This window comes from Mobula hypostoma, chromosome 11 (genome assembly GCF_963921235.1).
Source record: "Mobula hypostoma chromosome 11, sMobHyp1.1, whole genome shotgun sequence".
Taxonomy (NCBI): Eukaryota; Metazoa; Chordata; class Chondrichthyes; order Myliobatiformes; family Myliobatidae; genus Mobula; species Mobula hypostoma.
The window spans coordinates 68,950,966-68,975,616 of NC_086107.1; the positions used below are offsets into that span (position 1 = coordinate 68,950,966).

Consider the following 24,651-nt stretch of genomic DNA (forward strand, 5'->3'; position numbering starts at 1 on the left):
GGGCAGGTTCATGATCCTCCTGGCCCCCAAGCATTGGCCTGAAGTTACCTAGTTAACGTATTCTGATCCTTTTCACCTGCTACGTTTCCTGACGCCTGTCATGGGACAGCAACTGAAACTTTTGTACAATAAGGCACGAAGACCACAGCACAGCTTCAGTTTATCTTTTCATCGGAGATTAATCTCTCATCTCCAAACATCAAGAATCAAAACTACAAGTAATCTAATTTTACTACAAAAAATTGGGTGAGCTTTTCTAGTCCTTGCAATCAAAAGTCCACCTACTTTTTGGTCGCTCATTTTATCACCATGCTCTTCGTATTTTCTCTGACCCTGAAACTGGGTTTACTCAGTGACAACATCAGTCTTGTAAAGTGCACTGTTCATGTTAATCCCAATATAACAAGCAGTGGACCTGTAAGTGTCTAAATAACATGTCAGTCTTTGTATTGTTCAAGTGTCAGTTCCATGTCAGCCAACACTTAACACCTAGTGTTCCTACTGTAAAACACGTCAGTATCTGAAGCTCACACACTCTATCTAGCATACACACACACTGTAAAACTTTCTATCTGATAATCAGCCTTCAGTGTGACATACTATAGCTAATCGCTGAAATCAAATTTCCAGATGGCAGTGTATACAATAAGATGTTACTGCATTGAAAAGTGATAGTCAGCTGCCTCACCTTACCTGAGTTTATCTTCAATATCCTGCAAAGAAACAATACGAAGAGTTAGTTGGGGGGATTCCGATTGATATTATACATTTATGATCACCAATTCATACAGCATCGACACAACCCTTCAGCCTAACTGTGCTGACCACTACACATCCATTTACACTAATCCTTTGTATTCACTCGATATTCCCACCAATCTTCCCCTGGATTCTACCACTCAACCAAACACTAGCAGCAATTTAAAGAGTTCAATTAACTTAACAATTTTCATGTACAGCACCTCTTAAAGTCCAACCGTACATCCCCCTCGTGAGAGGTGGAAACGGGTAAGGCTGGCCAACAGGGCTCTGCAGAAGTTGTATAAGCCAATCCTCTGTACAGTGGATACAATGGATTACAGAAATATTGATGAACTCCAACCATACCGTTGACTTTGGACGATGGAAATGGGAGGTCATCAATGGGCTAAGCTCCACTGGGAGCCAAAGGCCCAAGAAGAAGAAAAATGCACAGTATTTGGGAAATCGGAGGAAACCAGAGCACCCAGAGGAAACCCACGCTCACAGGGGGAACATACGTACTCCACACACAATCTCAGGGTTGAACCCAGATATCTGGATCTGCAAGACAGCTGCTCCATTGGCCATATCACAATGATGGTGCACATCAGGGGTGCTGGAATGACTTGTACCGATGTTGCATTAAAACTCTGGGTAAAATGACCTGCCAATGTGTTGAGCATATTTCAAGTCAAAACCATAATTTAATTCATTCCCTGCAAACTGCAGCACAGAACTTAAAGCTGCTTTCCAGAACTGTCACATCCAAGGCCAACGGAAACTCTTCAGTTCTGCAGGCACAAGGGCCAATTGAACTCTGTGAGGCACGGCATCCACTCTCGTATCCTGCTATCTGAGATCATGGACACCAAATACTGCCGGCGTCAGACTGACTCATGACTTCCCTGCTGAATGAGGTGAGTAAAATGAAATCAAACGATGGGAGATGTCAAACAATAGGCAACAGATGGTATGCTGCAGGAAGAATTGTCACTGGATGCAAAGCTGTGTTAAAAAAAAATGAGTCTAAAGACATATTATGTCAATAGATGTGCAGCTAAATCAATATACTGCACAGGGAGGAATACCAATAGATACAGAAATAAATAATAGACCAGGAGTGAAGCTATATTTGCTCTTATGGCAGGAACATTACGTCAATGGAAATGGAAATTAAATCAATAGATGTACAAAGATATGCAAAGATAAATCAAACAATATCAAAAAGATATACATACAGTACTGTGCAAAAGTCTTAGGTGCATATTTATAGCTGGGGTGCTTAAGAATTTTGCACAGTAATTTTACGTATTGCACTGTACTGCTGCCCCAAAAAAAAGAAATACCATGACATATAACAGGAATTCTGCAGATGCTGGAAATTCAAGCAACACACATCAAAGTTGCTGGTGAACGCAGCAGGCCAGGCAGCATCTCTAGGAAGAGGTACAGTCGACGTTTCAGGCCGAGACCCTTCGTCAGGACTAACTGAAAGAAGAGATAGTAAGAGATTTGAAAGTGGGAGGGGGAGGGGGAGATCCAAAATGATAGGAGAAGACAGGAGGGGGAGGGACGGATCTCCCCCTCCACCTCCCACTTTCAAATCTTTTACTAATTCTTCCTTCAGTTAGTCCTGACGAAGGGTCTCGGCCTGAAACGTCGACTGTACCTCTTCCTAGAGATGCTGCCTGGCCTGCTGCGTTCACCAGCAACTTTGATGTGTGGACCATGACATATAAACCTGATTCTGATATGGGTCTCTATAGTGGACTACAGAGTGGGAAGGGGGCAGGGTGAGGGGAAACATAGGTGGATGGTGGGGGGGGGGGAGTGGGAAACACCAGGGAGACATTTTGTAATGATCATAAACCAATTGTTTGGAATCAAATGACTTTGCCTGGTGTCTCAGAGCTGGGCGTGTCTGCGTCTACACCACCCCTCATACCTGACACTCCTTTCTCTGCTATCTGTCCCACACCCCTCCAGCGGCACCCCACCCTCACCATTCTCAACAGCCTGTGCTCCCGTCAGGTTCACAAACTCACAATCTGCACCACATTGACAAATACAATACTGTGCAAAAGTCTTAGGCACCCTAGCTATATATAGTGCCCAAGACTTTTGCACGCTATTGTACATAGCAAAAAGAAGCAAGTATCTTAAAATGAAAGAAATTTACTTGAATAAGTTTGTAATCTTATGATAATAGTTGGATTCTTTATTGCTTTCACTCAGTTCTGTGGACAGATGTGTACCTGGTTTCTCTTCCCTAACACTAGAGCTGGCATGGAATAATTCACTTCCCCAGAAACTGGCCAATTGGGAACTTCAATTTCACTGAAATTGGTCAGTACAGGACCAGACCCTTTGGCCTATATTGTTGTGCCAAACTAATTAAAGTAGTAATCAAATGCTAACTAATCCTTCTGCCTATATAATGTCCATGTCCTTATCCATGCTCATTCACATGCCTGTTGAATGGCTTTTTGAAAGCATCATCACCCCAGGCAGCACCCACCACACTCCATGCTAAAACCTGTCTGGCCATCTTCTTAGAACTTACCTTAAACATTTGTCCTGACCCGATGGGTTTGCATTTTTGTTCATTTAATCTTTACACATACACCACAGTGAGTGAGTGAGTGAGGATTCCTCACCTTTGGTTTCAACAGTGCCAGCTGATTGAAGGTGTCCAACTGCCTTGTGAGCTCCTGCATCTCCTCTGTAAGTTTCTCCATGGTGACATTAATCTCCGCGATTACCTCAGCGACGTGTGCAGTAGCCACCGCCTCCTGTAGGTCCACCAGGTGAAGGGCCCTTCGTTCCTCCTCAAACAACATCTTCCTCATCTTAGCAAATTCCTGCTTAATACAGTCTGCCATTTGGCCTTGAGTTACCTGAGGAAGGAGGGAAGACGACGTAACCATGAGTCGGGACATATCTGAGCACAAGTTAGTGAGGGATAGATTAGAGGATGTGCCAGAATCATGGATGTGGTACAATAGGAAAGATCGGGCTGACTGGAAAATGTAGAGTGTCAGGCAATGGTGCTGCTAATGTGGGATCTCAAGGCACAAATGCTTTGGATGAAGGGTGTGGCAATGCAGCTGTTACTGTGGGTGTGGTTACATCAAGACAATGTCGTGTAGATGAGGGTTAAGGTCTATCAGACAATACTGCTGGTCATGAGATCAAGATGCTTAAAGCAGTCAATATTACAGTGAATGAGGGTGCAGTCTATCAGGGAATGTTGCTAAGAATGAGAAATATGGACTATCAGGCAATACTTCAGTGAACGGTTATGAATGTTTCAAAACATTGATAAAGACCAGAACAAAACATCATATTCATTATCAACTTTGGAGATCAGACAGTTACTACAACGTTGCAGAGTTAGCTTCTGACCAATAACTGAAACAATAAAATATTGTTCACAATATACCATTTAGATTTGTAAAAGAGCCAACAGGACAACAGAGGATTTTTTATAATTATGCAAAGGCTATTTCCGTGCTCCTAGTAAAATGTCTTTTCAAAAATAATGTCTTTCCGTTTCTGATGAGGCCGCGAGGCAGCTGCACAGATTCTAGTGACGTGGGGGATTGCCCACGAGATAGAAGTGGATGACCTGGGGTGAATGCCGCCAACAGATTCACCTTCATACCCTCTATCCAAACACTTCAACATAGCAGCACTTATACCAGCCAGATGGAATTTAGTTGTAATTTGTGACTAAAATTAGTTACAGAAACTTAGAATTTAGTCAAGAATTCACCTGGTTAACTAACTTAAAAGCTTATTGTGCTTGGGCATAAACCTTCGATTGTTAAAGGATTGCTATCAAAGTTAAAGTCAAAGTCGAGTTTGTCATTTGCACAACTGTACCAATGCACAGGTGTAACAAAAACTTACTTGCAGAAGTGTTACAGGCACATAACATCACAGAACATAGAACAGTACAGCACAGTACAGGCCCTTTGGCCCACAATATTGTACCGACCCTCAAACCCTGCCTCCCATATAAACCCCCACCTTAAATTCCTCCATATACCTGTCTAGTAGTCTCTTAAATTTCACTAGTGTATCTGCCTCCACCACTGACTCAGGCAGTGCATTCCACTCACCAACCACTCTCTCAGTGAAAAACCTTCCTCTAATATCCCCCTTGAACTTCCCATCCCTTACCTTAAAGCCATGTCCTCTTGTATTGAGCAGAGGTGCCCTGGGGAAGAGGCACTGGCTGTCCACTCTATCTATTCCTCTTAATATCTTGTACACCTCTATCAGGTCTCCTCTCATCCTCCTTCTCTCCAAAGAGTAAAGCCCTAGCTCCCTTAATCTCTGATCATAATGCATACTCTCTAAACCAGGCAGCATCCTGGTAAATATCCTCTGTACCCTTTAAAATGCTTCCACATCCTTCCTATGGTGAGGCGACCAGAACTGGACACAGTACTCCAAGTGTGGCCTAACCAGAGTTTTATAGAGCTGCATCATTACCTCGTGACTCTTAAACTCTATCCCTCGACTTACGAAAGCTAACACATAAGCTTTCTTAACTACCCTATCTACCTGTGAGGCAACTTTCAGGGATCTGCGAAAATGTACCCCCAGATCCCTCTGCTCCTCCTCACTACCAAGTATCCTGCCATTTACTTTGTACTCTGCCTTGGAGTTTGTCCTTCCAAAGTGTACCACCTCACACTTCTCCGAGTTGAACTCCATCTGCCACTTCTCAGCCCACTTCTGCATCCTATCAATGTCTCTCTGCAATCTTTGACAATCCTCTACACTATCTACAACACCACCAACCTTTGTGTCGTCTGCAAACTTGCCAACCCACCCTTCTACTTCCACATCCAGGTCATTAATAAAAATCACGAAAAGTAGAGGTCCCAGAACCGATCCTTGTGGAACACCACTAGTCACAACCCTCCAATCCGAATGTATTCCCTCCACCCATGACCCTCTGCCTTCTGCAGGCAAGCCAATTCTGAATCCACCTGGCCAAACTTCCCTGGATCCCATGGCCTTCTGACTTTCTGAATAAGCCTACTGTGTGGAACCTTGTCAAATGCCTTACTAAAATCCATATAGATCACATCCACTGCACTACCCTCATCTATATGCCTGGTCACCTCCTCAAAGAACTCTATCAGGCTTGTTAGACACGATCTGCCCTTCACAAAGCCATGCTGACTGTCCCTGATCAGACCATGATTCTCTAAATGCCCATAGATCCTATCTCTAAAAATCTTTTCCAACAGCTTTCCCACCACAGACGCAAGGCTCACTGGTCTGTAATTACCCGGACTATCCCTGCTATCTTTTTTGAACAAGGGGACAACATTCGCCTCCCTCCAATCCTCCGGTACCATTCCCGTAGACAACGAGGACATAAAGATCCTAGCCAGAGGCTCAGCAATCTCTTCTCTCGCCTCGTGGAGCAGCCTGGGGAATATTCCATCAGGCCCCGGGGACTTATCTGTCCTAATGTATTTTAACAACTCCAACACCTCCTCTCCCTTAATATTAACATGCTCCAGAACATCAATCTCACCCAGATTGTCCTCAGCATCATCAAGTTCCCTCTCATTGGTGAATACCGAAGAGAAGTATTCATTGACGACCTCCCTCACTTCTACAGCCTCCAGGCGCATCTTCCCACCTTTATCTCTAATTGGTCCTACCTTAACTCCTGTCATCCTTTTGTTCTTCACATAATTGAAGAATGCCTTGGGGTTTTCCTTTACCCTACTCGCCAAGGCCATCTCATGCCCCCTTCTTGCTCTTCTCAGCCCCTTATTAAGCTCCCTTCTTGCTACCCTATATTCCTCAATAGAGCCATCTGATCCTTGCTTCCTAAACCTCATGTATGCTGCCCTCTTCCACCTGACTAGATTTTCCACCTCACTTGTCACCCATGCTTCCTTCACCCTACCATTCTTAATCTTCCTCACTGGGACAAATTTATCCCTAATATCCTGCAAGAGATCTCTAAGCATCGACCACATGTCCATAGCACATTTCCCTGCAAAAACATCATCCCAATTCACACCTGCAAGTTCTAGCCTTATAGCCTCATAATTTGCCCTTCCCCAATTAAAAATTTTCCTGTCCTCTCTGATTCTATCCTTTTCCATGATAATGCTAAAAGCCAGGGAGTGGTGGTCACTGTCCCCCAGATGCTCACCCACTGAGAGATCTGTGACCTGACCCAGTTCGTTACCTAATACTATATCTAGTATGGCATTCCCCCTGGTCGGCCTGACAACATACTGTGACAGGAATCCGTCCTGACGGATTCACAAGAAAAACTATACATTAAGCATGAATACTCTATGTCTTACAATAAAGAACACAATTAGACAGGGAAAAAATGTCCATTTGTTAGTTATATCTGTTACTATTTTAAGCTCATCCCTAGAGAACTGGGTGTCAATGATGTGTCTGTACAGGGCAACAGGAGGTAGCTGGTTGAAGAATCGTCAAAGATGTTTTGGGAGAGGTTCAGTGGGATCTCTTCTAAGTTACAGGCTTCAAGCAACTGAAGGGTGAATGGAGGAGAACTGGATATTGAGGGCTGTGGGTTGGAAAGCCATTGGAAATTATGGGGTTGGCTTTGAAAATGGTGAGCAGCGACGGTGAGGGGTACTCAGAACAGGAGACAGTGAATGACCTGGGCTGGACAGCTGGGTGTGGAGAGGGTGAGATCATCAAGAGAATTGAGCAATGTGTTGAACAGAGGCTGGCCACTTGAGTATGTCATCAGTCCCCAACATAACGCCAGAGTGTTCATTTCTGTTCATGGAGGGATGCCATTCAGCTTATCCAATCCACACCATCAAACCCAGTCTCTTTCTCTTTATTTCCTGCCTGAGTACATGTATTATCACGTTCCCTGTCTGGAATGTACTCAATAATTAGCCTCAATAGTCCTCTCAAGATGAAGAATTTCAAACATTTACCAGGAAAGGAAAGGAATAGGGGCCAAGAGAGAAGGGAAGGACAAACGTTAGGAAGGTTTGCTGGTGCTCCACTGGTGGGGCTAGGTGGGGTAAACTAGCTACAGAGTGTCAGAGCAGGTAGTGGAGTGGTTGTGGGGAAAGACGTTGTTAAACCTACATACAAAGTCAGGAATCGAAAAATTGAGCAAGGTGGGAATAATGTCATAGGAAAGGTTGATAAGCTCAGGGCATGGATTAACACCTGGAATTATGGCATTGTAGCCATGAGTGTGAGACTTGGTTGCAGGAAGAGCAGGACTGGCAGCTCAGTATTCTGGAGTTACATTGCTTTGGACGTGACAGAGCGGGAGGGATAAAGGGAGGAAGGGTGGCATTACTATTCAGAGAAAATACTGTGACAGGACAGACTGGAAAGCTCGTCCACTGAGGCTCTATGGGTGGAACTGAGGAATAAGAAAGAGATGACCACGTAATGGGATTATATGATACATCACCAAACAGTCCTCGGAGTTTAGAGGAACAAATTTATAGAGATGACAGCTGTTGAAACAAACATAAGGGTGCCATAGTAGGCGATCTTGACTTTCCACATATTGACTAGGACACTCATACTGTAAAAGGCCTGGAGTTTGTCAAATGTGTTCACAAAAGTTTCCTTAATCAGTACATCGAGGTCCCAACTAGAGAGAGTGCAACACCAGATCTCCTATTCGAAAATGAGACAGGGCAGGTGTAGTTTGTGTAGAGCAGCACGTTGCATCTAGTGATCATATAGGCATTAATTTCAAGATAATTACGGAGGATAGGTCTGGTCCTTGGGTTAAGATTCTAAATTGCAGAAAGGCTAATTTTGATGGTATCAGAAAGGATCTGGCAAGTGTGGATTGGGACAGGTGGTTTTCTGGCAAAGGTGTATTTGGTAAGCGGGAGGCCTTCAAAAATGAAATTTTGAGAGTACAAAGTTTTTATGTTCCTCTAAGAATAAAAGGCAAAGAGGACAGGTTTAGGGAACCTTAGTTTTTGAGACATATTGAGATCTTGGTTAAGCAAACGAAGGAGGTGTATAGCAGGAATAGGCAAGAAGGAGCAAATGGGGTATTTGAAGAGTATAGGAAATGCAAGAGAACAGTTAAAAATGAAATCAGGAGAGTTTAAAAAAGGCATGAGGTTGTTCTTGCAGACAAGGGAAGGAGAATCCCAAGGACTCCTATTAAGGCCAAAAGCACAGCAAGGGACAAAACTGGAACTCTGGGAGATGAGAGTGGTGATCTATGCACAGAGCTGAAAAAGATGGAAATCTTAAATGGATTTTTTTGCATCCACATTCACTCGGGAAATGGAAACAGAGTCTACAGAAGTGAGGCAAAGCGGCGGTGAGATCATGGACCATATATAGTTTACTGAAGAAATTATGTTTGCTCTCCTGAAGCAGATTAGGGTGGATAAATCCCCAGGGCCTGACAAGGTGTTGCCCTTGGACTCTGTGGGAGGCTAGTGCAGAAACTGAAGGGGTCTGAGCAGAGATATTTAAAATGTCCTTAATGTTTATTTTTGTTCATATTTTTGTGTGGTGAGAGGGGTAGTTGGGAGCTGATGTTCTTGGGTTTCGTTTTGGGGGTTGATAACCAAGTTACCATTCTTTTTGTTCTTCTAGGTTTTGTGGCTATCTGGAGAAGAAGAACCTCAGAATTGTATACTTCGACCTGTACAAGAGAGACGGTTTACACTTGAACTACAGGGGGACCAATATCCTTTCAGGGAGGTTTGTTAGTGCTATTGGGGAGGCTTTAAACTAGATTTGCAGGGGGATGGGAACCAGAGTGCCAGAGCTGACAGTGTGGCTGGGGTGAAAATAAATGAGGTTAAAAGTTCAAGCAAATCCGCTAATAGAAAGGTTAAGAGTGGTGGTAAAAATCTTCTGAGGTGTATATATTTCAATGCTAGGAGTATTGCGGGGAAGGCAGATGAGTTGAGGGCGTGGATTGACACGTGGAATTATGACGTTATAGCAATTAGTGAAACTTGGCTACAGGAGGGGCAGGACTGGCAGCTTAATATTCCAGGGTTCCGATGTTTCAGATGTGATCGAGGCAGAGGAACGAAAGGTGGGGGAGTAGCATTGCTTGTTAGGGAAAATATTACAGCAGTGCTCAGGCAGGACAGATTAGAGGGCTTGTCTACTGAGTCCTTATGGGTGGAGCTGAGAAACAGGAAAGGTATGGCCACATTAGTGGGATTGTATTACAGACCACCCAATAGTCAACGAGAATTGGAAGAGCAAATCTGCAGAGAGATAGCAGGCAACTGCAGGAAACATAAAGTTGTGGTGGTAGGGGATTTTAATTTTCCATATATTGATTGGGACTCCCATACTGTTAGGGGTCTAGATGGTTTAGAGTTTGTAAAATGTGTTCAGGAAAGTTTTCTAAATCAATATATAGAGGGACCAACTAGAGGGGATGCAATATTGGATCTCCTGTTAGGAAATGAGTTAGGACAAATGACGGAAGTCTGTGTAGGGGAGCACTTTGGTTCCAGTGATCATACCACCATTAGTTTCAACTTGATCATGGACAAGGATAGATCTGGTCCTAGGGTTGAGGTTCTGAACTGGAAGGCGGCCAAATTTGAAGAAATGAGAAAGGATCTAAAAAGCTTAGATTGGGACAGGTTGTTCTCTGGCAAAGATGTGATTGGTAGGTGGGAAGCCTTCAAAGGAGAAATTTTGAGAGTGCAGAGTTTGTATGTTCTGTCAGGATTAAAGGCAAAGTGAATAGGAATAAGGAACCTTGGTTCTCAAGGGATATTGCAACTCTGATAAAGAAGAAGAGGGAGTTGTATGACATGTATAGGAAACAGGGAGTAAATCAGGTGCTTGAGGAGTATAAGACGTGCAAGAAAATACTTAAGAAAGAAATCAGGAGGGCTAAAAGAAGACATGAGGTTGCCTTGGCAGTCAAAGTGAAGGATAATCCAAAGAGCTTCTACAGGTATATTAAGAGCAAAAGGATTGTAAGGGATAAAATTGGTCCTCTTGAAGATCAGAGTGATCGGCTATGTGCGGAACCAAAGGAAATGGGGGAGATCTTAAATAGGTTTTTTGCATCTGTATTTACTGAGGAAACTGGCATGAAGTCTATGGAATTAAGGGAAACAAGTTGTGAGATCATGGAAACTGTACAGATTGAAAAGGAGGAGGTGCCTGCTGTCTTGAGGAACATTAAAGTGGATAAATCCCCAGGATCTGACAGGGTGTTCCCTCGGACCTTGAAGGAGACTAGTGTTGAAATTGCAGGGGCCCTGGCAGAAATATTTAAAATGTTGCTGTCTACAGGTGAGGTGCCGGAGGATTGGAGAGTGGCTCATGTTGTTCCGCTGTTTAAAAAAGGATTGAAAAGTAATCCGGGAAATTATAGGCCGGTAAGTTTAACGTCGGTAGTAGGTAAGTTATTGGAGGGAGTACTAAGAGACAGAATCTACAAGCATTTGGATAGACAGGGACTTATTAGGGGGAGTCAACATGGCTTTGTGCGTGGTAGGTCATGTTTGATCAACCTATTGGAGTTTTTCGAGGAGGTTACCAGGAAAGTGGATGAAGGGAATGCAGTTGATATTGTCTACATGGACCTCAGTAAGGCCTTTGACAAGGTCCCGCATGGGAGGTTAGTTAGGAAAATTCAGTCGCTAGGTATACATGGAGAGGTGATAAATTGGATTAGACATTGGCTCGATGGAAGAAGCCAAAGAGTGGTAGTAGAGAATTGCTTCTCCGAGTGGAGGCCTGTGACTAGTGGTGTGCCACAGGGATCAGTGCTGGGTCCATTGTTATTTGTCATCTATATCAATGATCTGGATGATAATGCGGTAAATTGGATCAGCAAATTTGCTGATGATACAAAGATTGGAGGTGTAGTAGACAGTGAGGAAGGTTTTCAGAGCCTGCAGAGGGACTTGGACCAGCTGGAAAAATGGGCTGAAAAATGGCAGATGGAGTTTAATACAGACAAGTGTGAGGTATTGCACGTTGGAAGGACAAACCAAGGTAGAACATACAGGGTTAATGGTAAGGCACCGAGGAGTGCAGTAGAACAGAGGGATCTGGGAATACAGATACAAAATTCCCTAAAAGTGGCGTCACAGGTAGATAGGGTCGTAAAGAGAACTTTTGGTACATTGGCCTTTATTAATCAAAGTATTGAGTATAACAGCTGGAATGTTATGATGAGGTTGTATAAGGCATTGGTGAGGCCAAATCTGGAGTATTGTGTTCAGTTTTTGTCACCAAATTACAGGAAGGATATAAATAAGGTTGAAAGAGTGCAGAGAAGGTTTACAAGGATGTTGCCAGGACTTGAGAAACTCAGTTACAGAGAAAGGTTGAATAGGTTAGGACCTTATTCCCTGGAGCGTAGAAGAATGAGGGGAGATTTGATAAGAGGTATATAAAATTATGATGGGTATAGATAGAGTGAATGCAAGCAGGTTTTTTCCACTGAAGCAAGGGGAGAAAAAAACCAGAGGACATGGGTTAAGGGTGAGGGGGGAAAAGTTTAAAGGGAACATTAGTGGGGGCTTCTTCACACAGAGAGTGGTGGGAGTATGGAATGAGCTGCCAGATGAGGTGGTAAATGCGGGTTCTTTTTTAAGGTTTAAGAAAAAATTGGACAGATACATAGATGGGAGGTGTATGGAGGGATATGGTCCGTGTGCAGGTCAGTGGGACTAGGCAGAAAATGGTTCGGCACAGCCTAGAAGGGCCAAAAGGCCTGTTTCTGTGCTGTAGTTTCTATGGTTTCGATAATAAATGAACCTTTGGGTAAGGTGCTAGAGGATTGGTTGATAGCTAATGTTGTTCTGTTGTTTAAGAAAGGCTTTTAGAATTAAGCCAGGAAATGATAGGCCAGTGAGCCTGACATCAGTAGTGGATAAGTTTTTGGAATGTATTCTAAGGGACCAAATATATGAGTATTTGGATAGACTGGGACTGATTAGGGATAGTCAACATGGCTTTGTGCATGGTAGGTCATGTCTATCAAACCTTACAGAATTTTTCAAGAAAGTTACCAGGAAAGTTGAAGAAGGCAAAGCAGTGGATGTTGTCTGCACATACTTTATCAAGGCCTTTGACAGGGTCCTGCATAGGAGGCTGGTCAAGAAGCTTCAGTCGCTTGGCAGTTAAGATGAGGTAGTAAATTGGATTAGACATTGGCTTTGTGGGAGAAGCCAGAGAGTGGTAGTAGGTGGTTGAGTCTCTGATTGAAGGCCTGTGATTACTGCCGGAAATCAGATGTGCCATAGTGATCAGTGCTGGATCCGTTGTTGTTTGTCATCAATAGCAACGATCTGGATGATAATATGGTAAACAGCGTCAGCAAATGTGTGGATGACACCAAGATTGGGGGTGTAGTAGACCGCGAGGAAGACTATCAAAGTTTGCAGTGGGATCTGGACCTGTTGGAAACAGAGCTGAAAAAAGCAGTTGGAATTTAATGCAGACAAATGTGAGGTGTTGCACTTTGGGAAGAGAAGCCAATGTAGGCCTTACACAGTGAGCGGCAGGGCACTGAGATGCACAGGGGAACAGAGGCATCTGGGCATACAGATCCCTAAATCCTTGAAAGTGGCTTCACAAGTAAATAGGGTCCTAAGGAGAGCTTTCGGCACATTGGCCTTCATGGATTGATGTACTGCGTACAGGAGTTGGGATATTATGTCGGGGAGGCCTAACGTGGGGTATCATGTGCAGTTCTGGTCACTTACTACAGGAACGATGTCAATGAGATTGAAAGAGTGCATAGAAAATTGACAAGGACTTGAGGACCTGAGTTATAAGGAAAAGTTGAATAGGTTTGGACTTTACTCCGCGGAGTGTAGGAGAATGAGGGGAGATTTGATAGGAGCATACAAAATTATGAGGGGTATAGAAAGGGTAAATGGGAGCAGGCTTTTCTCACTGAGGTTGCATGAGACTATAACTAGAGGCCATTGGTTAAGGGTGAAAGGTGAAATGTTTAAGGGGAACATGAGAAGAAACTTCTTCACCCAGAGAGTGTGGAATGAGCTGCCAACCGAAGTGATGGATGCAGGTTCAATTTCAACGTTTAAGAGAAATTTCCATGGGAACCTGGATGAGAGGGGTACGGAGTGCTATGTTCTGAGTGCAGATTGATGGGACCAGGCAGATTATTGGTTTGGCAAAGACTCGATGGGCAGAAGGGCCTGCTTCTTACAATAGTGTCCTATGACTCCATGAAACTGACACGGAAAGGGACCAAGGGAGGAGGGAGCCTGTGGAGAGTCTGATTCGGAAAGAAACAGGTCATCCTTGAACCCGAGGGACTACCTAAGATGAAAACTGTAGTGAATCAGTTATAAACAAACAGAAAGGGGGGGGGGGAACACACAGAATATTGTCACAGATGAGACTATCAACGTTGCAGTGAGTGACAGGCACAGTTTATCAGATACAATTACATTGAAGGAGGGTTGCGGTATATCAATCAATATTACATTAGTCTATATTGCACTGGTGGTGTGTAAAAATTAGATTCTATTAAGCTGAATGAGGAAAGTGCTCACTGACAACATTGTAATGAATGATGGGTGTGTAATCAGGTCACATTCCACTAAATAAAACTTGTTGACATCATGCAATTTTGCAGTGAATGAAGAATGTGTTAAATTGCACCAAACATATTGGACAATGATCTGAGTGGAGTACAGCAGGTAAGATTACATTCCATTTAGCAAAGAGTGTGCGATACTAGACATCATGACGTGCAATGGAAAATACAGCACCAAAATCAGTTCAAATAATGAAAGAGGAGACTTGTAGCACATTAGCAGGAACAGCAGGGGTACACATTGAAAGTTCATGGCAAAAGCATTCAAACAGGGAATCAGAGAACGGAGAGAGAGTAAGTTGCAGGGTTCTGAGGAATAAGGAGAAAGGAACTGGACTGATTAGGTTGCTGTGGACCCAGTGGGCCAAATGACATCCCTCATGTTGTTACAGGTTAAAGTACATACTGTAACATACAAGATGCTGGAGGAACTCAGCACATCTCAGGCATCATCTGTATGGATAGAAATGAACACTCAAGACGTTTCGGGCTGGGGTTCTTCATCAGGACTGGAAAGAGAGAAAGCAGAAGCCAAAATAAAAGGGTAGGGGAGGAGCACGTGCTGTCAGGTGATAGGTGAGTGGTGGAGAGGGGAGGGAATGATGCGGAAGAGGTAAAGGGCTGAAGAAGGAGGGGACAGTAGACCACAGCAAAAAAAAGGGAAAGGAGGGAGGAAGGTGTAGATTATGGTCAGCTTATCAGAGTTGGGGAGGGGAATGACACCAGAGGGATAAGGGTGAGTGGGGAACAGAGGGGAATAGTTACCAGAGGTTAGAGAAATCGATGCTAATGCCATCATGTTAGAGCCTATAGGAGACGTTTCTCCTCCAACGTTCGTCCAGGCTCAACGTTGCAGGAGGGAAGGGCTTAAACAGATACATCAGTGTACAACTTATCAGGCAGCACCGCTCCTCGGGCCTGCTCGGGCCTGGAAATTGATGTGCAGCTCCACTTGTGGGATCATTGCAGTCTGTGGGTACATTGTCCAAATAGGATGCAGAGCTGCAGAGGCTCCACATCAGAACAGACTGAGCCACTTAATCTATTACTGACTTAATTCCCCACTGAGGGCTGACTGACTACAGGGGCACTGCTGTAGCCGGTACAATAAATATTCTTACATCATCTAACAAAGCCCTGCTTATTATCCTCAGAGATTTTGTTATACTCCCAAGGATTTCACTACTTTCTGAATTTTGGCAGGTCCGCCTGGCTATTATCCAATGACATCTTTAAAAAAAAACAAAGCACAAAAGGCTTCAGTCAAAAATGTTGCAAATATTATGAAGTAGTGGACAATGGATTTTGTGAGTGCAAGGCTTGAGTAAGGGCAGAACAGCAAGAGAGCAGTGAGCTGTGAAACGCTGTCAGAGCTGACAGCTTGTGTAAGAAAGGGCTTAATTGAAAGCCATGTAGCGTGTTCTGTTAATCAGACAGTAGCCTGTGGATGACCCAATCACACAAAGGGCTCACTCAACTCCAAATTCCTTACTGCTGTCCAACACAACTGTGTCAGGCACGAGGCGCCCTAGTGAAGCCTGACGCGGGGATCTGAATGAAGTAAGCTGATAGAAGTGCAGTGAAGCACACAGGAGCCTGCTGCTGTGAATAAGTGAATGAAGATGGGCTGAAATTCCCAGTGCCCTCTGCGGTGCGAGGAAAATCCCTGTCGGCATGATCTGTTCCTTCCTCAGAGACTGCAGCACCTCATATCACTGGACGACACAAAGGTAGCTCTCTCCCTGTGCAGATTAAATACAACAACTCTTCTATCAAAAGTGGGCGGGCTGCTCATGAAAATACTCTCAGGCAAGCCTGCAATAATGGCTTCAGCAACTGAGTGGAGGGCAGTGTACAAAAGATCTGAACCCCTTCCTCACCACCTGTGCTGACAGCCCAAAACTACAATTCCAGCCACATGGACACTGGGCTTTGCCCTTCATATAAACTACACTTTACCTAATGTGGGATGTTTGGCAGGACAGTGTCAAGGGAGGTCTGCCCTCTATGCAACTTGCACTTTGGCTAACCCTGGACACTGACACAGTAGCTTTTACCCACATCTAATCTGTACTACGTCAGATGTGTTACCTCCTTGAGCCTGAGAGGGGTAGAGGACGATTTGCTTCCACCGCAGTCTTGTGACCGCTGAAATGACTAAGGAGGCCAATGTAGGAGCCACAGATGGAGCAGATGGGACATGCTTACAGAGGATCCTGCACCATCCCTCCATCGTCTTCTCAGTACCGCACAGGAGAGCCAACTTAGGTCCTATGTGAAGTTCAACAGAGATTAGCAGCAACGAGAAGCCAGGGCTGGCACCTCCCATGATTTTCTGACTGAAGGGAAGTTCACAACTTATCTTCTAAATGGTAACTTAAGGAGAACTAAAAGACCTCATCCACAAAACAATAAAAATCACATACAATTACATAAGGTGCCTTACATTCTGCTCTGAGGGAAGCAGAATAGTCACAGATGAAAGAACATTAAGTTTATTTCTGGCGATGTTCATTGTTACAGTGATGTGGCCCGAAGCATCAGGAGAAGCTGACTACCGAACCTGAATGCCTGCTTCATCTCTTATCATGGTTTTCCAACCACTGCAGGTCCTGTTTTCTCAATCGTGGAGAAGTATCTGTCGAGGAAGAACAAGTGGCCAATGAGAAGGTGCAGGCACTTACATTTGGGTCGGCCCATTTTGCCTTCAATCGCTCCACCATCTCCGACATGGCACCATTCAAGTCAGCAGGAGGTCTGCTCTGAGGAACAGAAAAGGGAAGGAGTTACAAAGATCACGACTAGCATCTCAGCTACTTTTGAAGGAATTACAAGCCCCCAAAGATTTTTTGATTCCATATGCTTTCAGGTATACATATCTTTTTTTTGTTCTGTGAGAATTTAGTGATGGATTTGTAACATTCATGTCATTGACAAAATGATGCACAACTTCTGCTTATTTCAGGTGGAATAGGCAAGAAAACAGAGGAAGTCTGAGCATAACTGCCCATCTCATGGGTTCATGTTGAGCAGTGGATGGTTATGAAAATCTGGGAAAAGATGATTTGATTGAAACTTACTTGTATGAAACACAATGACAACTTTGACTTCAGGGAGGGGGCAGAGCACACACTCCTGTTTACATCAATGGTGCGAGGGTTGAGTGCCTCGAGTTCCTGGGAGTGAACACCAACAACAGCCTGTCCTGGTCCAACCACGTAGACACCACTGCCAAGAAAGTGCAGCAACTCCTCCACTTCCTCAGGAGGCTAACGAAATTCAGCCTCGCCAACTTTTACCACTGCACGATGAATAGTGGGATGTTCTGCAGACATTGCAAGAGAAGGACCTGATGGACACAGTGGGAGACTGTCCAGACCATCTGCCAGAACGGCTCATTGCCAGACCTCACTAACAGACACTGAGACCTTGCCTAGCTAGCAGTGAGAAGGGCCCTCCCAATCAGATCCTTCCTGCACGCCTGGACCTTCATTCCCATCGTGTGGTGTCCACGGATGACTATAGTGAACAGATAGTTGCTCATCTCTTTGAAGACTCTGGGTTTGTTTGCCATGAAGGAATCAAAATATGGAAAAACATCAAACTCAAATGGGTCAAGGACAGTGGAAGCAGACAAACTAGATGTCTTTGTTCTTGAAAGAACAGAAGCTGCCATTTTGTGAAACTGCTTTGTAACCTCCATTTTGTGAACTGTCTTAACTGTTTTGCTCAGGAATAGTTCTATCAAAGTGCTTTAAAACTGACACAGTGATGTTTCTGACAATCTAATGAACCAGAGATCAACTCCAAATAAGAAGTTATTTGTGGGGTATACTTTGGTATGATAAGACACGCAGGTTTATGAAGAGAGGAGTCTGTGTAACTACAGCCTAGCAGCTGGCTGATTCAGAACAAAGTTATCACTTGCAGGAAGGCAGTAAATTGGAACTGGCCTGGACTAGAGCCAATGGGAATTTGACACAGGTGTCTGTCAGGTGACCTCATGTCAACGAGATTGAAAAGCAACATTTGAACTGATAAGGAAAGTGTGAATGAGGGGCTTCCAATGCAAAGTGGCGAGAACTCTGGCGACCAACTATCACAAGTAAAAACTCCATGCCAGGAGATGGGACAAGAAGGATCAATCATTTGGCCAATAGGAGATCCCCGATTTCAGTGTTATAAACTGGAGAAGTGGTCTAAGTGAGTATTGGTACAGAGGGAACAGTAGAATTCATGTTTTAAGTTGTTGACCCGGGGTCAACATAGTTAACTTGATGTAGTGCAGAGACAATAAATTGTGAGCTTTGATTAATTAAGAGTTGCACAGTGAATTGCCTAAACTAGACCAGCAGATAATAGTCAACACATTTGTGAAGAGGGCACGGAGAAAGATGCAAGGGCCTCTGTCTAGATCTTCCGGCAAATCATCAATTCAGTGAAAGATGCCTTTTCACTGTTGGTTTGACAGCACATCGAGATGTCCATAGAGAAATGCGTCTAACTGCCATATTCCAGGCTGCAGAGACATGTGCTGAGGGACACAGTGAAGCTTGGTGCAGGCACTGCAAGGGCTCAGTGGGGAAACACTACAGTATAGGGTACGTCCACTAGTGAACAGAGAGGTGTCGGTTTGGGTGAGGAAGCCCCTCAATTATTGTAGCAGTGTATCACCCCTGGGGGCCACATACGGTAAGTGGCAACAACCCTAGTGGCTTTAAGTAATGTAATAGAACACATTGACAGAAGAAATATTGCTTAGTTTATACTTGTACTTTTTTTGTATGGATAAAGTTCATGTTGATATAAAATAATCATCGTATCTGGATTATCACAGCTTGGTATGGTAACTAGTCTGCTCTTGACCACGAGAAACTGCAGAGTTGTGGACATAGCTCAAGACATCACAGAAACCAGCCTCCCTTCCATGGAGACACAAGAGACAGCAGATAATGGAGATCTGGAACAGCACCGAGGAGCTGGAGGAATTCGGAAGGTGAGAGGAATCCTGATGAAAGGCCTCTACATGAAATGTCTCCTGTCCATTCCCCTCCATAAAATCTGTTGCTCCCCACCCATGGTCTCCGCTTACACTTCTTCCTGCCTCAGTAAAGCAGCTAACGCAATGAAAAAGACCCTCCCATCCCAGGCAGTCTCGTTCCTCCTCCCTCTCATTGAACAGGAGATACAAAAGCCTGAAAGCTTGTACAACCAGGGTAAAGAACAGTTTCCATTCTACTGTTACAAGATTATTGGACAGTTCCCTATAAGGTGGGTCTTGACTTTACAATCTACCTCATTAAAGCCTTGCACCTTATTGGTTGCCCACAATGCACTTTCTCTGTAACTGTAAACACCATATTCTGCATCTGGTACTCTTTTCCCTTGTATATGCAAAACAATGTTGTTCACTACACCATGGAAGCTGTGACAATAATAAACCAATTTACAACTTCTACATTCAGATTATTGTGGGAATTTATACAACAACCATGCTGCAGACATTATTTGGCTGGTGTAAGTCAATCTTGAACCTGCCTGTCATACTTTTTGTTTAGACTGGCACAACAATTAAAGGGCACTCCATTTGTAAACACAATGACTATGAATGTCAGTCTTCCTGGCACAAGTGATCAATTCTCACTCCTTCTGATTCATGAAGTATTTTGCATTCATAAGTATTCAGGCAACCCTGTAAAATAATTCAAAATTACTACATTTGATTATTGACCTTTCATAAAGTCTTGGTAAAGCCATCATTTTTGGAATGCCGTGAGTTTAAAGTAAGAGTTGGATTCTATGCCACACTAGAACATTGGCAGAAAAGCAGCGGCCTAACTAAAGGCCTTTACTGCGTTCTCAAGTGGATGCAAAGAATATGATGGTGATTGACAATAAACACCCCTCCATCCACGTCACACTCATCACCAGAATGTTGTCTGTGGGTGTGCACCGCAGAGGGTAGGCTTGCATTTATATTGTACATTTCCCAATCTCAGGTGTTTTTCAACCAATGAAATGGTATTAAACTATGATCACTGCACAAACTGGTTGCAACATCTCCCATATATAACAGTATTTCAGTGCTTTGGAATGACTTGAGACTTTGAAAAGCTTTATACAAAGGTAGTCCTTTTTTTCTTTGAAGGGCACCATTGTGTCTTTCAGACATTTTCAAGTAAACACGCTTTTTGGATGTTATGAAACAACATAGTTCACAAACATCAAAAAGAACACAGCAGCCCTTCATAAAATGAGCACGATTTGCACTAGCATTAGTTGTATAATGCTAATTATACCAGCATTAGCCATATAGTTAGGATTATATTACGAATACACATCAAAGAAACCAGCCTCTCTTCCACGGAGACACAAGAGACTGCAATAATGGCGATCTGGGACAACACAAAGGAGCTGGAGGAACTCAGAAGTTGAGAGAAATCCTGTTAAGAAGCCTTGATCTAAAATGGCTCCTAATACTTGTAGCAGCCATGCATCTGTTCTCTCACTGCATTGTATTTTTGCACATTTATTACGTTTATTATGGTGGTTAGTCACGCGGACGGGAGCGTGGTAGAAGCAAAGGGAATAAGTTCCCTATTCACGCTTGGTCTCGTTAGTTTTAGAGCTGGGGACCGTCAGGTGTCGTATCTTTTGCTGTCCGCTTAAGTATGTCTAATCACTAGTTTTAGTTTCATAAATTTCATCGTTTTAAGATTGTACGTTTTGCTGGTTGCTAATAAAGGATCGAATACATTTCTTCACCTTTTTTGAACATTGGGATCACAGGCAGCGTCATACAAGATAACTCCCTGTGCCTGGGCTCTAGCAACGCCATTGGCTTGATCGAGTAGTCGCTGCATTTTGTCAACAAAAATTTTTTGACAGTTATTCCAAATGTATATCAGTATTCAGACGTGTTGGCACTGCAGCTTGTGGCAGGTAATGACCTGTTGTTGATTCATGCTGTGTGCTTGGGGTTGGAATGCAGTTTGGAATGGTCACCGCTGAACGTACGCTCTATAGTGTGGTATTTGCCTAAGAGTTCAACGCTTGGTTCTGCTGAAGTGCTGAAATATTTTGGTTGCTGACATCTGAATTGAATGCCGTTGTTTTGTCTGGTTCGCGCACTTAAATAACAACATGAGTCAGACTGAAAGCAATGACCTTGAAGACAGGACTAAAAGAGAAATTATACTTGCTGAGAAAGCTTTGGCGAGAAAAACTGATAACGTTTGAAAGGAATATAAAATTGTTTAGAAGATTAAAGATTTAATACTGTTAATTAGAAGTTTTCTGCAAGAAAAGCAAAATGTCTCACATGTGCAGTCTCATTTGGACGATTTGAAAAATCTTCGTGAAGATGTTGCTAAGCAACTAAATGTGTTGACGTCCCTAATTCCTAGCTCAGAGCAAGGTAAACAAACCAAAAGTTTTGCAAATATTCAGACTTTTAGTAATACAGTCACCCCAGAGGCTGAACAATAGCTGAGCCAAACGTGATGTTGAAGGACAAGTTGTGGGAGCAAATGAAAATATTTATCAAACTCCAGGGCATGTTTTGACGATGTATAAAGCTGATGATTTACAGGATGACATATGCCCAAACGACAGAGCATCTAATGTGTGTGCAGCAGGTTCTATTGTTAGCGAAATGTCCTGTGGGTCTGATACCTCCTCGGCATGCATTAGAAAGGTGGCTGAATTAGCTGAGCCATGCGCAAGGCAACAAAAAGTGAATGTTAGAAAAAGCAGCCAAGCTGGCCAAAGAGAAAGCACTGAAGGCTGTGGATGCTAAAGGTGCTCCAGCGGGACAGTTCTATGCTGTGAGTACCTATGTTGACATGGTACAGAGAAAACCTGACATACTCAATGTCAATGGAGATGCATTTGTTCCTCAAACGTCAATAAGCCACGATTCTGAACCCCAAGGGGTAGCTCAAAGTGTTCACTCTCAGCCTGCACTGAGGCACTCTGAACCTATACCATATCCAATAGCAGAAGGTGCTCCCGAGGACAGTATTTTACAGTATGCAGATGATAGGAGTCCAAATATTGTGCTGGAGGCCACAAAGAACTAGCAAGCTCAGTGATGCAACAACAACCCATTGCATCTCTGCCTAAAAAAGAGATTCAAATCTTCATTCCATTGTAACATCATTCATTTATGAGGGCTTTCAAGAATAGTGTTAAGAGTGATTTTTGGGTTTAGGTCATTTGCATTTAGCAAATGGCTTTGGCTGTTCGTCTTCTGCCTTTGAATATGTATTGTGGATTTAATTTGGAACAATGGATTCCAAAAAGCTGTAAATCCCAGTCCAGACGATGCTGGCGTCTGTGGTATGGATGCGAATCAGGTGTGAAGTTTGTATGCAGTTTCAAAAGAAAGCATTGTAAATATGAAGTTGTCCTTTGATGTTTGGCACATAAAATATCGAGGCCCGCATTGGGCCTGCAGACCTTTCCACCAATAGTGTCTCCATATGATGCCTACTTTACCCTGTGGTGTCAAATAAAGAAGCTGCTTTGTATCTACCAGGAATTTTCTCCTGTGATTTCATTCACGCAGCAACCAATAACAATGAAGACAAGACTGATGATTATGGCGACTGTCTCTATTTCACTGGGGGGCACCATAGAGAGCTTGTCAAAAGTTGCCCGCAAGTCAACCCAGAGTAAGGATATCTAAAGGCCAAAGCTTTAGAACATTTTGCTGATGAACAGAATTCTGCTGCAGGTTATTTGGAAAAGGCCGCATATCAAATCTGAAGGCATGAAAGCTCTTCAAGACTACAGTCTTGTTCGTAGAGTCTGTTGTCATGCCATTGGAGAAGTGAAGCACATACAAGAGCCGGACATGACTGCCAATGTCGATTGTCGTAAAGAAAATGCCCCACAAGCTTAGGGATAAATGGAAATTGGCGGCCTGTAACTTCAAGAAAGGCACAACCATAAGATTACTTTCACTGACATTGTCATTTTTATTGAAAGGCAAGTGGAGATTGCTACACACTCAGTGTTCACACGACACTACATCACCAGCAATAAACAAAGCTGTGAACAGAACTAAGTCATAAATTCCTTCTAAAGCTGAAGGAAGCAGCTTGGCCACTGTGAGAAGTAAAGCTAAAACTGAGCCTGGAACTAATGAAAGGGAAATGGTCTCGTCAGCCAGAGGGGCTCGTCTGTTCTGCCAAGGTGAACATACTTCTCAGATGGAGAAAAGGGCTCGCAATGAGATTTCCTTTCTAAAAGAAAATGATGTCTGCTTTGGTTGTTTGTGTACAGGACACGAGAGCAGGGATTGCAGGAAGCATCTTTCATGCAAGGTACGCAGCGGCAAGCATCCCAGCATACTTCATATTCACTCTGAGAAAAAGGGTGCAGATTCGAAACAAGCTGTGAAAGAATCAGACACAGCAGTGAGCAATGCCCTGGTATCCAATGGCCTTCCAGGGGGCTGGCTGGCGATTACGATTGTAAATTTCTATAAATTCCAGTTCAGGTGAAGTCAAAGAAGAGTAACAAGTTCAAGGGAGTACAACAATGTCCTGGACAGTGAGCCTCATCAACAAGCTGAACCTGACAGGAAAAAGACACACATTCTCTCATCCTCAAGAGAAGGTTGTTAGTAGTTACATTGTCTCAGGATTGGAAGTGGCTGACTTGGATAGTGTAAACTACAGCGACCTGCCTAACATCTATACACAGGAAAGCATGACTTTCTACAAATGTAACATTCCTCATCGGGGGAACCTCCGGGAATGGTCTCACCTGAATGGTTCCTCTAGCATTCTGTGTGTGTTGCTTGGATTTCCAGCATCTGCTTGATTGTGATTGGACTCCCCTGAAGCATATTCATTTGCCAGAAATTAATTTGGAAATTGAGCTGCTGATAGGAACGAACATGCCTAATGCACTGGAGCCGTGGCAAGAGATTTGCGGTGGGCTGGACTGTTAATGAGGCACTGAAAGGAGACCATGGTGGTGGAAGAGGCTATGCTTGGTCAGAGCTGACAGTTAACAGGATTTCACTTTTTAACTTGGATGAGCTTTGGCAACAGCAGTTCAAGACACATTTCCCCAAATGCAGTCAAGAGGAAGAAACTTGTTTGTCAAGAGATTATCACAAATTCATGGAACTGGTGGATAGTCACTACCAGATTAGTTTATCTCGAGGAAAGAAGGGTGTTAACATGCCTAATAACAGCAAGGCAGATGGCTGAGCAGCGTGCTCCGAATCTAAGGAAGAGGTTAAGAAGGATTTGTCATTTCACGGTGTAGGATTTGGATTTGGAGCAAGATATTTCTTTGGTGGA

General features: G+C 43.6%; 1 protein-coding gene across 1 annotated transcript in view; it reads right to left on the reverse strand.

Annotated features, from left to right (window-relative positions):
- Positions 1 to 24,651, reverse strand: part of trim44 (tripartite motif containing 44) — a 117,435-nt gene that overhangs the window by 73,933 nt on the left and 18,851 nt on the right. Inside the window, exons 2-4 of the mRNA XM_063062239.1 lie at positions 17,017 to 17,094; positions 3,399 to 3,638; positions 694 to 713 (exon numbers count right to left, since the gene is read on the reverse strand). Of these exons, the coding sequence (XP_062918309.1) occupies positions 694 to 713; positions 3,399 to 3,638; positions 17,017 to 17,094 (338 nt within the window). The remainder of the gene's footprint in view (positions 1 to 693; positions 714 to 3,398; positions 3,639 to 17,016; positions 17,095 to 24,651) is intronic.